The sequence below is a fragment of the Pan paniscus genome, chromosome 7, assembly GCF_029289425.2.
Source record: "Pan paniscus chromosome 7, NHGRI_mPanPan1-v2.0_pri, whole genome shotgun sequence".
NCBI lineage: Eukaryota > Metazoa > Chordata > Mammalia > Primates > Hominidae > Pan > Pan paniscus.
The window spans coordinates 109,474,630-109,493,179 of record NC_073256.2 but is presented as its reverse complement, the minus strand read 5'-3'; the positions used below and the strand labels follow the sequence as shown (position 1 = coordinate 109,493,179).

The window sequence follows — 18,550 nt, the reverse complement described above, 5'->3', positions numbered from 1 at the left end:
TAAACCAGGAAATAAAGAAGTAGTAACATAAACTAAGACAATAAAATAGAAAAGAAGATGCTTAATAGTAAATGTAGTGTATATTTGTGTAAATTATTTAAAAAACTGACAAAAGCAAAAATATTCTATTGGTGTACATACAGAAGTGATTATATACATGTACGTAAAAACATATAAAGTCAACCAGAAGAAAAAGCATCAAATTCATGGTTGCTTGCATTGAGGGCAAAAAGGAAGAAATAGTGTGGATGATGGTTTAAGAGAACTTGGCTCCATATGTAATTTCTTATTTCTATTTTTGAAAAGACTGGAAAATGGTATGATTAAATAGATATTAATTTTGGGCGGTGGGCATAGGAGTGTTTTATTGTTCTTTGAACTTTTTATTTATTTCCCAAAGTAAAATATTTTTTTAAATGAGATAGCTCTATAACCAGGGCTTATAACTAGAATTTTGGTGAATGAGAAATAAACACAAATATTTTGGTATATGTGGACCTGGGCAATACTAGTGCATCAATAGTGGAGGAGATACAAATGAAGACTGTAGGTTGGATTATTTTGTTGAGTCTACAGTATGCTATAAACTTACATGCTTTAAGGCTCTTCCCTGACTCTGGCTGGGCGCAGTGGCTCACGCCTGTAATCCCAGCACTTTGGGAGGCCGAGGTGGGCGGATCACCTGAGGTCGGGAGTTCGAGACCAGCCTGACTAACATGGAGAAACCCCATCTCTACTAAAAATAATACAAAAAAGGTAGCTGGGTGTGGTAGCACATGCCTGTAATCCCAGCTACTCAGGAAGCTGAGGCAAGAGAATTGCTTGAACCCAGGAGGTTCTGGTTGCAGTGAGCTGAGATCGTGCCGTTACACTCCAGCCTGGGCAACAAGAGCAAAACTCCGTCTAAAAAAAAAAAGAAGAAGAAGAAGAAAAGAGAAAGAAAAAACAAAAGAAAAAGAAAAAACGGGAAAAAAAAGCTCTTCCCTGACTCAGGGTCTTTGTATATGTTAAAATTTATAACCTCCACTGACTCCACCCCTGAAGACACACCGCACTTCACACAACTAACTCTTACTCATCTTTCAGATTCCAATTTAAATATCACTTTGGCTACATCACTCCTGACCCCCCACAAGTCCCATCAAATTAGTAACTGCAATTCATTAGGGCTCATTTGTTTGCTGCCTTTCTCCCTCACCAGTGTCTATATTCCACCAGAGATTTTTTTCCAGTTACTCAAATCAAAATCCTTGAAGTCACGCTTGCCTGCTCTCTTTCTCTCAGTTCCCATGTCCAATTATCAGCAAATTCTATTGGCTCTATCCTGAAAATGTATCCTGAATCTGCTCCCCTTTTCACCATTTTTAGCACTCTGAAGGTAGTTCAAGCCATCAGCTCTGTCCCTGATTACCGCCTCCTTACTCCTACAGACCTTCTTTTACCAAGTAGCCAGAATGATCCTCTGGCAATCAAAAATCGAAAATGTTCCTCTTCACTTTCCATATCTTACAGAAGGAAGAATAGTGCTCATGCAAACGGACCCTGATACCTCTCATTCTCCTCTCCTAATCCTGCACCTTTGTTCATTCTTTTCTCACCAGCCTCCACCATGCAGCATTCCAGGCTTGTGCTGGCACTTGGCCATGACATTTGGTGCCCACACTGTCTGCAGCCCCTCTTCCTGAAGATGATCACTTTCACAGTGCTCACCCCCTCACTTCTTTCTTTCTTCCCCCCGCCTCCTCCACCCCCACCCCAGACAGAGTCTTACTCTGTTGCCCAGGCTGGAGTGCAGTGGCGTGATCTCAGCTCGCTGCAACCTCCACCTCCTGGGTTCAAGCGATTCTCCTGCCTCAGCTTCCCAAGTAGCAGGGATTACAGGCATGAGCCAGCACACCCAGCTGATTTTTTGTATTTTTAGTAGAGATGAGTTTCACCATCTTGGCAAGGCTGGTCTGAAACTCCTGACCTCAGGTGATCCGCCCACCTCAGCCTCCCAAAGTGCTGGGATTACAGGCATGAGTCACCGAGCCCGGCCCTCACTTCTTTCAGTATTCATGTTTCAGGCACTATTCCCAAAGTCCCTTCATCCTGCTTTACATGTCTTCAAAGTTCTCTTTACTACATAGCACATTTCATAATTGGTCATTAATCCCTCCGTTGTTGGTCTTTGCTAATTGGAATGCATCCACTCCATGGGAGCAAAGTCTTATTTTTTCCCCTGCTATACTCCCAGTGCTTAGAACAAAACCTGGCTCTTGGTATACACTTAGTAAATAGATGTTGAAATGCCCTTTTTAATTGAATGAGGAAAACATCTTGTTTAGTTTAAGTAGAACTTAGGCCTCTCATTCAGAAGAGTACTTGGAACATAGTAGATCCTCAATAAATATCTTTGAATGAATGAATGGATGAAGCCAATATCAAAGTAGGACGTGAATGAGAAAGAGAGCTTTTCTCTCCATTGGGATTAACCGCCAATGATGGTCAATTATTCTAATAGTGAAAAATAGAGGAAGGCTACAAGAAAGGTGCAGAGGAAGCTAGGCAGCATTAAAGAACAAATGCAAAGAAATGAAATTATCTAGGAAGAGGAAAAGTATGCAGAGAATTTAGGAAATGGGCTGGCATTTATCGTTACAACTATCCTCACTGTCTTCCAAACACAGCAGTAGACCCATACAAATGTATATTATTCTCCTAAATTCTCACAGCTCTTTGTGAGATAGATGTGATGGTCCCCATTTTGCAGAGGAAAAAACAAATTCAGACAAGTTAACTAATTAAAGTAAGGTCACAAATCTAACAATCAAAATCTTTCTGACTGGAAAGTTGTTTAAAACCCAGCCTTGTTTTTTCTCTATACACAAACTTTACTCTTAAAGTTATTTTAATCCCCCACAATATTTTACACTAAATAAGCATGCACTAAACATTTGTTGAATGAATAAAAGATCTCTTCACAAAAAATGTTTTCGGGGTAGATATAAACCCAATAGGAAAATATATATATATTTAGGTTGATGGTGATTTTTAGTTTTTATTCTTTCAAAAATCACAATATATTTGGTAAAAAATAAGAAAACAGTACTTGCCAAAAGATTAATTGAGAATATGGTCTAATCATCTTCCAGAGTATTAAGCCAACCTAAACAGAAAGGTAATTTCAGCTTTGAAGAGTTGTTCTTGTGCATGCAGAATTATAAATGGCCTAATTTTCCTTATATCTCCATAATTAACAGAATAATTATTGATCAGCACAAAGCACAAAGTCTCTGGAGACATGATTTGTGTGAGCGCTTAGCTTTCTGAAAGCTTAAATCACTGTAGTCAGTATTAAAAAATGAATTGATAGTAAATGTGGTATAATTAATCCACCTATTCTATTTGCACATGAACATCTTTTCATGCTAAATATCTCATTCGTTTAGGAGAGAATACAAATGTATTACAATGACAGAATAAAAAATAAATTAGAACTTTTATTTTCCCTGCAATACCCCTTGTTTTTAATTTACTCAGACTTCTCATATATTGTGCAAGTTTCAAATGTTTCTCAACTTTTATCTGCAAATTACAGGTGCAAGGAGGAGTCTGCGTAGAGCATTCAAGTAATCCTCTGAATCCCCTAGAATGCACATGTGCTAATGCTAAGCTGTTTGCCCTCTTGCTTCTCCAGCCTCCTCAGCTCTGTTCTGTATCACAGTGGATCATTACCTGCGGCTGAATATCTCAGGCCCTGCAACAGCAGGTTTCCTGCTAGGTTTGGTCAATGGGAGGTACTGGTAGGAAGAAAGAAGAAAGAAGCTAGGACATATCTCCCCATCCCTCTCTGCCCAAGTGGCCTCAGGTGTGAAGCAGCACTTGCCACACCTTTGTGCCTCCAGCTACCTACAGACAGACCTGCCAGGTGACCTTGGCCCCTGAGCTCTGATAGCACTATTAGCTTTTGCCCTGCAGCCCAGGGGCAGTAGTGACTTCTTGCTGTTGCTAATCTCAGTTTTCTCACTATTTCCTATTGTCTTCACAGCTATTCCATTTCCTGTGTAATCAATTAAACTTCCTCTGTTTTGAATATTTAAAGTAGTTTGGGTTTTCCTAATTGGACCTAACTGACACAATATACTTTCTGACTGGAATCCAGCTTGCCTTGTTTACTGCTACATCCTAGTACCTAGGAGAGTGCCAAGTGCACATTAAGTAATCAATGAAACTGTGCTGAATCAATGAATGGAAAATATGTCCTTTATTTATTCCAATAGCCTCAGACTTCATTAAGCATCAGAATTACCTGGAGGGTTTGTTATGACATATTACTACCCCTCCACATACCCCTTCCCCGAGTTTCTGATTTACTAGGTCTGTAATAAAGCCCCCAGATTTGCATTTCTAACAAGTTTTCAGTTAATGCTCATGTGGCTAGTATAGGAACAACACTGAGAATCAGTTTTACACCATTACTTGTCCTGCAAATCATCCAATCCAAATATCGACAATGGAGTGAACATCTACACCAATGAGCATAACACTTTATACTTGAATAGGTAAGGTGATCTTGCAACCATCTTCAGTTAGTATAACCATGCTAAATATTTACCATGAAAGGAAAGACATTCTAATACCTTCCTAAGCTTTTTCCAGGAATGATTACTTGTCATTTAAGTCCTTTTTAAGAACTTTAAAAATATTTTTTAACCTGCTCTTTTGTTTTTGGTCATATTCTGAAAAAGGAATGGTCAGCTGTCATAAAATACATTATTTAGTTGAAGATTTATGTTCTTTTATTCTCTACAAAGGGCACCAGAAAAGGAAGTTCTTTTCTTTTTTTTTTTCTTTTTTTTTGAGACGGAGTCTAGCTCTGTCACCCAAGCTGGAGTGCAACGGTGCAATCCCGGCTCACTGAAACCTCCGCCTCCCGGATTCAAGCAATTCTCCTTCCTCAGCCTACTGAGTAGCTGGGATTACAGGTGTGCACCACCATGCCCAGCTAATTTTTTGTATTTTAGTAGAGACGGGGTTTCACCATGTTGGTCAAAATGATCTGGATTTCTTGACCTCGTGATCCACCCACCTCAGCCTCCCAATGTGCTGGGATTACAGGCCTGAGCCCCCGAGCCTTGCCAGAAAAGGGAGTTCTATAAAATAGTATTCAGAAATTCATCGGTTCTCAGTTAAAGCAAATATCACCAATAAAGAAGACTGTTTGTGCCTCACACATTAGTATAATTTGATCAGCCAACTGTTTTGTCATGTGATAAATAATCTCAAATTAATAAAGATGGAGCATATTGTATATCGAGTACTAGGTTCCATGAGGAGGGTGTGATTAGGTTAATGTTGGTCTCCACCCTCGACTGTAAGCTCCATAACAATGGAGTCCATATCTGTGTTGTTCTACAGTATATCCTCAAGACCCAGGACAGTGGCTGGGATGGGCAAGCATTCAATCGTCATTGGATTAAAACGTTGAATTGAAAAATAATGAATGAATCAATTACTGAATCATTAAGGACTGACTTGTTTTTTGTTATAGATTATTTTTAACAGAATTTTGTTCTCATTCATTTCTCATAGTTCATATATTTCCTTCTTCCCACAATGCCACTTGTTTTTAGGAAAATCTTTATCTATAGCAAGGATGCAATAAGTTGACAGGGCTTTAACTAACAAGCGTTGTGATAACATGAGGCTATTAAAGTAGGCTATATCTCTGACAGCTTGTGAAAGAGCACAATTGTATCATTCCCCAGACTAGATTAAGATAAAATCTAGGAGTTATCTTTGATTTCTCTCCCTCACCCTCTACAATCCATTAGAAAGCCCTATGGGTCCTATTTTAAAATTTAGCTTAAATATGATTATTTCTCATGATCTATACTGAGCCCACCTTAGCTCAAGCCACCATCTTCTCTGACCTAGGCTTCAGTGTGTAGTTCCTGCTTCCACTTTTGCACACTTGCAGTTTTTTCTTCACATGGTAGGAAAGGTGATCTAAAAAAAAAAGGAAACTGGATTATGGCACTTTAGAAGCCTCCTCCTCACAGACCACTTCTCTTTCACTTAGTTCAAGTTCCTAGAATTCACCAAGAGAAATTCAACCTCAGTGCCTACCTTCGCACTTATTTTCTTTGCCTGGAATAATCGTTCCCAAAATCCTTTTTTTTTTTTTTTTTTTGGCTTTTTACCCACACATTATTTAGGTCTCTGTTCAAAGTTTACCTCTGCAAAAGGTCTTCTCCAGCACCTCATCATATATATATATATATATATTTTTTTTTTTTTTTTTTTTTTTTTCCGAGATGGAGTCTCGCTCTGTCGCCCAGGCTGGAGTGCAGTGGTGCGATCTCGGCTCACTGCAACTTCCACCTCCTGGGTTCAAGCAATTCTCCTGCTTCAGCCTCCTGAGTAGCTGGGATTACAGACGCCAGCCACCACACCTGGCTATTTTTTTTTTTTTTGTATTTTTAGTAGAGACGAGGTTTCACCATGTTAGTCAGACTGGTCTCGAACTCCTGACCTCAAATGATCCGCCCACCTCGGCCTCCCAAAGCGCTGGGATTACAGGCGTGAGCCACCGTGCCCAACCTCTCCTGGGGTCTTAAAAAGCACCTAGCAAGGACACGTTCTCTATAAGTATCTGTTAAATAAATAAAACATCAAGCACAAACTAGGCTTCAATCCAACTTGACAGTAGAAGAAATTTTCTTTACCCACTTTCCCTCCCTGCCCTAAATCCCCACTCAGTGGATTCTTGCCCACTCCCGCACATACACACTGCCTACGCACTCAATGAATTTGTGTGCTGCCATGTTTCTTACATTACCATGAAAGAATGCTGTCCTATCATGCATTCACGGTGTGACATAAATGACTGAAAGTAACTTCAATAGTCATGGTTTCCAGGCTTATCTTATTTTAACAGTAATCTGAAACTAAGAAAACTAAACTCTTAAAATTTAGCACTTTATCACTATAGCATTATTTGTAATTGCCAAATAGTGGAAACTATGTAAATGCTCATATGTAGTAGATAGGTTGAATGAACTATGGTTCATACACCATATGAGGTCATGAGGTACTATGCAGTTACTTTTTTAAAAGGGGAAGAATAGGACAAGCATGGTGGCTCCCGCCTATAATCCCAGAATTTTGGGAGGCTGAGGTGGGAGGGTTGTTTCAGTCCAAGAGTTTGAGACCAGCCTGGGCAACACAGTGAGGCCTTGTTTCTATGAAAAATTTAAAAATTAGCTGGGTGTAGTGGTGTGTGTGCCTGTAGATCCAGCCACTTGGGAGCCGAGGTAGAAGGATCACTTGAGCCTGGGAGGTCAAGGCTGTAGTGAGCCGAGATCACACCTCTGCACTCCATCCTGAGTGACAGAACAAGACTCTGTCTCAATAAATAAACAAATAAATAGATTAATAAATAAATAAAATTAAAACTGGGAGACTGAGGAAAAGGTATGAGGAAAATTTCTGTGAAGAAAATCTATGTGAACTGACTTGAAGTGGTTTCTAGTGTATATTGTTTAAAAATTAAATAAAAAGTACAAGAAAGAGTGTATAATCTTCTACTTATTATTATTATTATTTTATTTTCATTTCTCGAGACAGGCTCTTGCTCTGTCACACAGGCTGGAATTCAGTGGCACCATCTCAGCTCACTGCAGCCTTGACCTCATGGGCTCAAGCAATCCTCCCACCTCAGCTTCCCAAGCACCTGGGACTGCAGGCATGCGCTACCACACCCAGCTAATTTTTTAGGTGTCTTGTAAAGATGAGGTCTCACTATGTTGCTCAGCTGGCTCCTACTCCTGGGTTCAGGCAATCTTCTTGCCTCAGCCTCCCAAAGTTTTGGAATTACAGGCATGAGCCACCATGCCCAGCCTCTACCTTTTGTGTAAGGAAGAAGGAAGAATTTTAAAATACTCATGCTATCTGTTTATTTTTGCAAACAAACATAAATAGGCAGAAAGGATAAACCAGAAACTAACAAAACTGATTTCTAACATGGGGTAGTTGGGAATGAGATGAAAGCAGCAGCAGAAGGAGCAAAACTTTTCTGAGTGAGAACTTTGTTTTTGCATAGTTTTGAATTTTTGAACTATTTTGATGTTTTACATATTTGAAATTTAAAATTAAATAAACAAGGATGGGAAGACAAAGTCAAATTATATACAAACAGAAAAAAAGACCCTAACTATATTATAAAGAAATAATATCTCTCTCCGGTCCGTGCCTCCAAGATGACAAAGAAAAGAAGGAACAACGGTCGTGCCAAAAAGGGCCGCCATCACACGCAGCCTATTCGCCGCACTAACTGTGCCCGATGTGTGCCCAAGGACAAGGCCATTAAGAAATTCGTCATTCGAAACATAGTGGAGGCCGCAGCAGTCAGGGACATTTCTGAAGCGAGCGTCTTCGATGCCTATGTGCTTCCCAAGCTGTATGTGAAGCTACATTACTGCGTGAGTTGTGCAGTTCACAGCAAAATAGTCAGGAATCGATCTCGTGAAGCCTGCAAGGACCGAACACCCCCACCCCGATTTAGACCTGCAGGTGCTGCCCCACGTCCCCCACCAAAGCCCATGTAAGGAGCTGAGTTCTTAAAGACTGAAGACAGACTATTCTCTGGAGAAAAATAAAATGGAAATTGTACTTAAAAAAAAAAAAGAAAAAAAAAAGAAACAATATAACCACTTTGAAGGAAAGAGGAAAAAAAACCAAGTAGCTTTTGAACATAGTACTTTAATTATAAACATTTTAAAAGCAAAGGAAATTTCCAACACATCTTGAACTCTACCTAGAAAGTTTCTTTCTTGCTTCCAGAGCAGTGTGGACATAGTGATTCTGAATCTATGTTGTGTGTATCATAGAATTGACCAAATGAGTATGTTAATATCCTTGGGAGATAGAGTTCTTACTGTGAGAGAAGAAAAATACAAACACATAATGGTAGAAAAAAAAGAAAGAACCCTTTGCTGCTAATTTGGAATTAGAATTATCATTAACTCATGATTTTATTCATACACATGCTCATCTACACACATATATTTATATGGTGTTCCAAAAATCTTAATGATTACATACAAAGACACACAGACTCAAACACACACACACACAAATACACATATGTAGACAGAGTGACTTGGAGGAGGGAAAGGAACATTATTTTAGATATTTTATACATGCACATGCACATACACATAGATTTATGGTTCATAAGAAATGCCTTTTTTTTTCCAATTCTGCCTACTGAAAAGGCCTAGAAGAAATGGTACCTTGGTAGCAATGAAAACATCCAGGGCTCATATGTTGGCTTATAAATACCATTTTTCACTAGAAAAAGTCACACTTCTTTGAAAAATGGTTGATTTCACGCTGGGGCAGGAAAACTACAAGATTAACCTTAAAAAATCTTGTTATACAAAAATGTGAGGAAGTACTCTAAAGAAAGACAGGGACATGTAATCTCAAAGGGACATAAGGATTCATTGAAAGAGGATCTCACTGAACAAATCTGGGACAATTTTACATCAAAATAATAACAATAATAGATTGTAAGGCATCAAATAAGGTGAATTATGTTAGTTCATACTGACAGTATATTAGGGAAAAGGAAAAGCTCTTCCTTATAATAGAATGCCAAATAATAAGTGTAGAAAGAATAAGAGAATTTAAAAAATCACCATCGTATGACCATCAGGCAAGAATTATCAATGAACTGTGAAACAACGCATAACATGCAATTTATGGTGCTGGATTGGATGCTGAGCTGGAGAGAAGAAAGTGTTAAAAGGACATTTTAGATGCTGGGCACAGTGGCTCATGCCTGTAATCCCAGCACTTTGGGAAGCTGAGACGGCCGGATCATGAGGTCAGGAGTTTGAGACCAGCCTGACTAAGATGGTGAAACCCCGTATCTACTAAAAATACAAAAATTGGCCCCACGTGGTGGTGTACACCTGTGATCCCAGCTACTCAGGAGGCTGAGGCAGGAGAATCACTTGAACCCAGGAGGCGGAGGTTGCAGTGAGCCAAGATTTCACCGTTGCACTCCAGCCTGGGTGACAGAGTGAGACTCCATCTCAAAAAAAAGAAAGAAAAAAAAAAAGGACATTTTGGGAGCAGGTAGCAAAATTTAAACACGAAAACCGTATTAAATAATACTATTTTGTCAACGATAAATATCTTAAGGGTAACCATAATTTTGTGGTTATAGAAGAGAATATCCTTTTTCTGAAAAGATTCTAGCTAAAATAAAGGTTTGTGATGTGGACAAAGCATCTAAAATTGTTCTGGTTAAAAAAAAAAACAAAACCCTAGATAGATAGATGTGGCAAAATGTTAGTAACTACTGAATCTGAGTGAAGGGTATACAAAAATTTTTTTTAAATACAGTTCTTGCAACTCTTCTATGAAATTAAAATTATTTCAAATAAAATAAATTATTTCCAAATAATTAGTTCTTAAAAATTAGCACTTCAGGCGCTATACGGTGAAGTAGAACTCTGATAGCTATTATCTGGTTATCAGCATCGGAAGATATATGATGGAGTATTAATTCATTCAATTATGCATTCATTCCATATGCTATTGCAGGAAGACACAAAATAAACTAAAAATAAATATATAAATAACAAGTTTAATGGAGAAAAATAATGAGGGGATACAGAAGAGGGGGTTGAGAGGTGGTTATATTTTAAATGGGATAGTCACAGGGGACCTGACTATTAAATAGTCTTCAGTAAGTAAAGACCTGAAAAATGTTGAAGAAGTGGAGGAGCTGCTCCTGTTATAGGAGAACATTCCAGGAGGGGAAAATACAGTGGCGTTCTGGGAAATGCTTAACAACGAGCTCTTCATGGGATGAGGAGACCTAATTTTTAGATTTTGCCAGTTTCCTTGGTGTAAATGCTCCCACTTTGGCTGATTTCCAGCTACCACTGGTTTACAACCAGCTAGCACAATTCCCGACAATTTAACAATTCACCCACAAGTCAGTAGGATTGCACCCCGAAACACCACTGAGAGAATAAACAGTAGATGCAGGAGCCCTGAGGCAGAAGGTGCATACTGTGCCTATCAAAGTAACAAGAGACCCAACTGTGTAGGGCCTGTAGGTCTGGTAAGGACTTTGACTTTTATTCCAAGTGAGCTTGGATGCCATTGGAAAAGTTTGATCAGGAAAGAGACATGATCTAACATTTACTTTGATGAGATCACTGGGAATGCTGTCTTGAAAACTTTTAGGCAAGGAGGGGTAGAAACAGGGAAAAAGAAGGCTACTATAATAACAAAAGAGAAAGATGGTAGTGCTTACAACTAGAATCCTAGCAGTAAAGGTAGCTAGAAGTAAAGTAATTCAGGGTATACAGTTGTCCCTTGGTGTCCATGGGGGATTGGTTCCAGGACCTATGCAGATAACTAAATTCACAGACACTCAAGTCCCCGATATAATATGATGTAGTATTTGCATATAATCTACATATATTCTCCCTTATGTTTTAAATCATCTCTAGATTACCTTATAATACTTAATGCAATGTAAATGCTAAGTAAATAGTTGTTATACTGTATTATTTTTATTTGTATTTTTTTAATTTGTGCTGTATTTATTATTTTTTCTGAAATTTTTAAATCTGTGATTAGTTGAATCTGCAATGCAGTACCCACAGATATGGAGGGCTGACTGCATTTTGGGGGTTAAAGTTCACTGGATCTGATGGTGGGTGAAATGGGGCATGAGGGAAAAAAGGGAAGTCAAAGATGACTGAAAAACTGATTTACTAAAAGGATGGAGTGGACATTAACAGAGAAAAGGAAGACAGTGAAAGGAACAAGTTTGAGGGAGTTTTTTGTCTTCTGTTTTGAGACGGAGTCTCCCTCTGTCGTCCAGGCTGCAGTGCAGTGGCGCAATCTCGGCTCACTGCAACCTCTGCCTCCCGAGTTCAAGCAATTCTTCTGCCTCAGCCTCCCAAGTCAGCTGGAACTACAGGCGCACACCACCACGCCCAGCTAATTTTTGTATTTTTAGTAGAGATGGGGTTTCACCATATTGGTTGGGCTGGTCTCGAACTCCTGACCTCGTGATCCACCCGCCTCGGCCTCCTCAAGTGCTGGGATTACAGGCACGAGCCATTGCACCTGGCCTGAGGGAGTTTTATATGACATACATTGAATTTGAGATCGGAATGGAGAAGTCCAGTAAACATTATCAGAATACGTACAGAGCAGCAGTAGGCTAGAAGGAGTGAGCGTAGAATAATGCAGAGGTAGCTCTGCTCATCCAGGCTGTAGCTGCATCCAGTCCACTGATTCCATTGATTTGTTCTCTATTCCCCTTCTCCTAGCGTACAGAGTTCTCCAAATTTTATTACAGTGTTTAAAAATGGAAATTAATGCAATCAACTCGTTCTAAGCACATACAAAAATGGAAAGTTTAAAATGAATATCCCCCTCTGCACAACCCAATTTTCTGAGGACATTGGAAAGAAAATACTTGGGCAATTTATATTTTCTGCTATCTGAAATTGAGTGCAGAAAATAAAGATGTCAAATAGAAATCAACTACTACCACCACACAAACACACACAAAAATTATTTTTCTCTGCCGGGCGCAGTGGCTCACTCCTGTAATCCCAGCACTTTGGGAGCCCAAGGTGGGCAGATCACAAGGTCAGAAGTTTGAGTCTAGCCTGACCAACATGGTGAAACCCTGTCTCCACTAAAAAAAAAAAATACAAAAATTAGCCAGGCGTGGTGGCACTTGCCTGTAATCCCAGCTACTCAGGAGGCTGAGGCAGGAGAATCTCTTGAAACCTGGGAGGCAGAGGTTACAGTGAGCAGAGATTGAGCCACTGCACTCCAAGACTCCGTCTCGGAAAAAAAAAAAAAAAAAAAAAAAAAAAAATTCTTTTTCTGCACCATATTAGTACCTCCAATATTGTGAAACTTTTGGTTGTAAATAGCATTATATATATTTTTTAAATTAGTGAATATGGTGAAAGTACAGGTAGCAAAATATGTGCATGTTTGGGTCAAGTACAAAGACATTTTGTAGTGAAATTGCTGAATACGTATTTTAATGCAGAATATGTTCTTTTTTCACTGTTAGACATTTTTTTTAAAAAGACTCCTTACTTCCCCAAGTAGAACGGCTTGAGAGATGATCAGCCGTGACTAGGGAGGAAAGAATGCCAAATTTCCAGTGTGCGCGTGCACATTTCTTTTGCTCATAATTAATAGCCCCTGTGCTTGCTAAGTTTTTGGAAAGCAGCTCAAAGCCTACCCAGGTAATGCCTTCTGACAACGTTTTAAAGATCAGTTATGTCATATGGCTGCCTTTTTGAAAAAAAAAAAAAGTCATAATGCATAGCTGTGCCATATGGCATCTCTGAAGAATCAGCCGGATTGGACAGACATTCATTGGATAAGGTCCCACAGCACTTGGAAAAGAATGTAGTTCTGTTGCCAAAATGTGGCCTTTGTTAATCTCCTAACTATTATTGTGCAGAAACCAATTCATCTGTATTAATTATAAACAAATTTTAATTACTTCAGTAAAAGCCCATTATACCAATATCTGATGCCAAACAAGCTGTATTAACTCTTTGTAAGTCTCCAAAGCAAACACGAGGTGTTAGAACGTAGGTGTTTTATACGAGGCAGGAATTTCTCTAGCTGAGTGTAAAAATGCAGTTCTGACATTTAGTTTTCCAGTTCTTTTAAGAGATCCCATGATGCCTTTGCTTTTTGCAAACGATATCAAAAGGCAGCTGATGCATATAAGTTGTTAAAGGCAGATTACTCCTAATGTTTGAGAGTGTTTAGCCGCACTTTATATTCTTACGCTTAAGATTTAAAAGTTAAGGGGAAAAAAAAAAGTCCATATTGTAAAGCAATGATTTGCAGTGACACAAAACAACCTGTCAAAATGTGACCTGATTCTGGTAAAACATTCATCAACTAGTCATTTCTGATAGTGCTCTGGACAATGTGAGACCAAACGTATCCTGTGCATCAAAGCACATCTTAAAAAAAAAAAACATGAAAAACCAAATCACTAGTGTGTTTTATGGCAGCAGCTTGGCCAAGAAAGCTGGCTGGTCTTTCCCGCACAGAAACTATCTGGTTTGCAGATGACACATGGTGGTTACAGTGCGCGCAGCCGTTGGGGTTGGACGGGATCCAGCGAGAGGGCTCATCTGTGTGCAGCAGCGTTGGAAGCGCCTTTGAATTCAGTTTCACTAATGTGTAGTTTTATTTTATTAGGCCAACCATCAAAAGTTTCTCTTCCTCCTGGAAATCATTCCTTTTGGAATTCATATCACTCCTTGGACCTAAAAAGTTAAACAGTTTTAAATAAATAGAACCACATCCTGCCTTATTCTTCCATTAGACTTTGAAGTTTTTCATGAAAACCTCACATTATTTTTCCCTCATTTTATACAACAAAATAATTTATTTTTGTAACCGTAATGGGTAAATTCTAGAAAGTACTCTCTTCTGTAAATTTCTGTTGGTGGATACATGGCAAATAGCTTGAAACTATGTCATAAACATAATATGGGTATAGAGCTGGCTGAAAATAGGGAAAGGGATGAACATTTAGGTAAAATCAATTATCTCAAGATTTGGGGGGGTTTTTATGTGTACAAGTTAAATATATTATGTAATTGAAGATTTCCTTCTACTCAAGTTTTCCTTCTACTCAAAAAGCCATAATTGTAAATATGTCATACCCTTATAAAGTTTATATTTCAACTATAAAGTCATAGAATTTAAAATTTTGGAGCTGAAAACACCATAGATGTTTTCCAGGCTATCTCCCTCACTTTACGTATGAGAAAACTAAGGTGCAAAGTAAAATGCCTTATCCAAAGACACAGGGCTAGATAATGGCAAAACAGGAACATATTTCTTATCTCCTCATCTAATATTACTTAATTCTCTGACACTGTATCATTTCAGTTAGTATTGATCAACAGATAATGGATTTACCTTGATCAATAAAAACAAAGTAAAATAATGACCACAAGCTGCAGAGCTTCTATATGTGTAAATTAATTGCACGTATTTTTCAGCCACTATAGGGATTGATTTCATTCATCTGGTAAAAGTTGAGTGTTAACATACCTGGCTACATAGTACCTGATTTGGGAGGATGTTATGGAGGGGGTGAATGGAGTTTGGGAGGGGAGGAGGACAAGATATTATATGTCCTAGGCCATAGGACTCTCCAGCAAGTTTTTTATTCCAAAGAGCTACTTTGCTTCTTTCCAAAATCAAATAAAGAAAAGATAATCTTGAGCTAAAACTCACACATATAAATTAGCCTTAGTGAATCATTTTCATAATTACCAAAATAAAAAAATTATTGGACACAGGTGAATAACTAAAGGAAAGGCAGCTTTCAGAGGACATATGTGCTCAGTCTGTAGATCTTGCCCCATGTCATAGCACCCCCTGAATCCTGGCTAAAGCAGAACATGCTACCTGAAGATTTTTGTCAGTCACTCATCAATAACTGGGGTAGCTTAGCTAGGAGAGCCTCATTTACTCAAAGCAAATATCCTATTACCTCCCTTCCTTGTGTCAGATCATCGAAAATTAGGCCTATTTGTAGAAATCATAAGCATAATTAAAAATAACATTATTTTCTAAATAGCACCTTTTAAAAATCTAAGTCTCTAAGGGATTCATAAATATCATCTCCCCTAATCTTTATAGCATTTCTTTCTAGTTAAAAACTGAGATGACAAGGGTAAAATACTGACCATGCCCATGGTATTCGAAATACCAAAACAATGAAATCATATTAATACTTAACAACACATAGTCTATGTGATTCTGTACTTGAGATGACTGACTGACTTACTCAGAACAGCATAGCCTGGCTCCTTGAAAGGTTTTTCCCTTTTTCCTACCTAAGGAAGGCATTCTATCTGTTCTGCAGAAGGCAATATTGAAGAATAGTGACAGGAGATGAAAGTGAAGTGGGGCTAAGGTAAACAGGGTGGGAGTGAAGACAGGGAGATGTCAGGGAAGGGGGCGTACAGGATACAGCACCAAAGAAATTCTAAAATATGTATGTCTCTATGCCTTTCTCTCTCTTTTTATTTGTTTTCCAGTTTGCATCTGAGTTGAGATGCAACTAAGGAGGCACTTTTGACTACAGGGAACTAAGATGAGCCATTGTAGGCTCCAAGGAGTAATAGAAAAGAAAGCAGAAATATATCATATGCTATGATTTGGATGTGATTTGTTCATGAAAAAACTCATGTTGAAATTTGATCCCCCAGTGTGGCAGTGTCAGGAGGTGGGGTCTAGTGTGAGGTGCTAGGGTCATGGGGGCAGCTTCCTCATGAGTAGATTAATGCCCTCCCACTGGGGTGAGTGAGGGCTCCCTCTACTGAGAATGGATTAGTTCCCTTTAGCACAGATTCTGTGTGTGTGTGGCTTCCTCAGTTTCTCTCTCTCTTGCTTCCTCTCTCACTATGTGATCTCTTCACACACGCCAGCTCCCCTTCCACTTTCCACCATGAGTTGAAGCAGTGTGAGGTCCTCACCAGATGCCCAATCTTGAACATTCCAGCCACCAGAATCATGAGCCAAATAAATCTCTTTTCTTCATAAGGGGCCCAACCTCAGATATTTTGTTACAGCAACACTAAATAGACTCAGACATCATGGCACCGAGGAGTTAAATGACTTACTTTTTGGCCAGGCTCAGTGGCTCATGCCTGTAATCTCAGCACTTTGGGAGGTGGAGGTAGGCAGATCACCTGGGTCAGGAGTTAGAGACCAGCCCAGCCAACATGGTGAAACCCCATCTCTACTAAAAATGCAAAAAAAAAAAATTAGCTGGGTGTGGTGGCACATGCCTGTAATCCCAGCTACTCGGGAGGCTGAGGTGGGAGAATTGCTGAACTGGGGAGGCAGAGGTTGCAGCAAGCCAAGATGACGCCACTGCATTCCAGCCTGGGTGACAGAGAGAGACTATGCACCCACCCCCGCCAAAAATAAATAAATTTTAAAAAAAAATCACTTACTTTTTGCCCTTTGGAATTGACTTTGGTTTTGGTTTTATGCTTACAGGGTTAGTGACAAATGACCTAATGCATAGGGATGAAGTCCCCCAAGGGACTAGCATTCATATCTCCTGGCTAAAATCTCTCAAGACCTAACCATGGCTGTAAGAAGCTGTATGCACAGGGGGTATATCAACTTTGCCACTATTGATATTTGGGGTTGGATAGCTTTTTTAAAGTCAGGGGCTCTCCTGTACATCGTAGGATGCATGGCAGCATCCCTGGCCTCTACCCACTAGATAGTCAATAACATATCCCTCCCCAGCTGTAACAAATGAAGATGTCTCCAGACATTGCCAAATGATCCTTGAGAGGCAAAATCAAGAACCACAGATATAAAGATATAGCCCAGGAAAGTGGTACGCCTAACAGCAATAAGTCTGATCATCATTCTCTGTCTTGGCCCTCCCCATTGTTTTCAGTGATGACCTCCTGTTCCCTCATTCCATTTTGCTCCATAATAAAGGGTCCATGGTTAGTCACCATCATTTCTCAGAGTTGTTGCTGGCAATTGAAGTTCATTTTCTTTCAATTGCTGACCTCCTCGCTGGACCATATTGCCTTTTATAGTAGAGGCAGTTGCCTATGTAGGGAGAGTATGAAGAAAAGGAAATGAAACAAAAAGCTTGGGAGATTGAAGCGGGAGAACTGCTTGAGCCCAGGAGGTGGAGGCTGCAGTGAGTGGTGATTGTGCCACTGCACTCCAGCCTAGATGATCGAGCAAGACTCTGTCTCAAAAACACAAAAACAAACAAACAAAAAAAAGAAATAAAAGAGAGAAAGACAAAAAGAAAAGGCAAAAAGTGGATTAAAAGATTATCCTGTGTCAATAGTAAAATGATCCATATTCGAAATGGAAAATCAAGGACAAAATATGGGCACTGCGGAGGCAGCTGGAAACAACTGAAAGGTGATAATACAGGGAGATAGGGAGATGGCAGACTGCCTCTCAACTGGAAGGTAAACAGAGGACATGCGGAAGCCAAGATTAAAGACAGGACATTTGCCAAAAGCAGGCCCCTAAATTTCATTCCTTAAAAGGACAGTCTCCACTGAAACATATCTTTCCCATCCCACAAGAAAAGTGTTCATTTTAACCAATTTGCATCTGAATCGTGTGAAAACCAAGTTGATAGAAAAATGTTCCTTATGCCTTGACAATAAATTCAGTCTCATTTCACATCTTCTACACAATATCCCCTTCCCCCACCCACCATATCCCTCCTCTTGGGTCTGTCCCACATGGTGTCTTACAATTGGGCCTTGGGAAGTTGAGAGTTACAGCCAAAAGCAGCAAGAAAATGCCATGAAACTGGCAGTACGCGTTGTAGAAGGAGCCAGAGCATCTGCTTTCGAGCAGGGCTATGAAGCAGAGCCACAGGAGGAAGAAAGGCTATTAGGCCACCAGCAGCCAAGGGGGAAAAGCCACAGGAACCCAGATTAAAAGTCTGAAAAGACTT

At 39.5% G+C, this 18,550-nt stretch overlaps 1 protein-coding gene across 1 annotated transcript; it reads left to right on the top strand.

Moving 5' to 3' along the window:
- The first annotated feature begins 8,228 nt into the window (after nucleotides 1-8,228).
- On the top strand, nucleotides 8,229-8,708 carry LOC100978605 (small ribosomal subunit protein eS26-like). The gene has a single exon (XM_008974620.5). It carries the CDS (start codon nucleotides 8,244-8,246, stop codon nucleotides 8,589-8,591), a length of 348 nt encoding a protein of 115 aa, XP_008972868.3. The 5' UTR covers nucleotides 8,229-8,243; the 3' UTR covers nucleotides 8,592-8,708.
- The last annotated feature ends 9,842 nt before the right edge of the window (nucleotides 8,709-18,550 follow it).

Coding starts and splice junctions, on each gene's coding strand:
- LOC100978605 (XM_008974620.5), top strand. CDS start 8,244: ATGACAAAGAAAAGAAGGAACAACGGTCGTGCCAAAAAGGGCCGCCAT.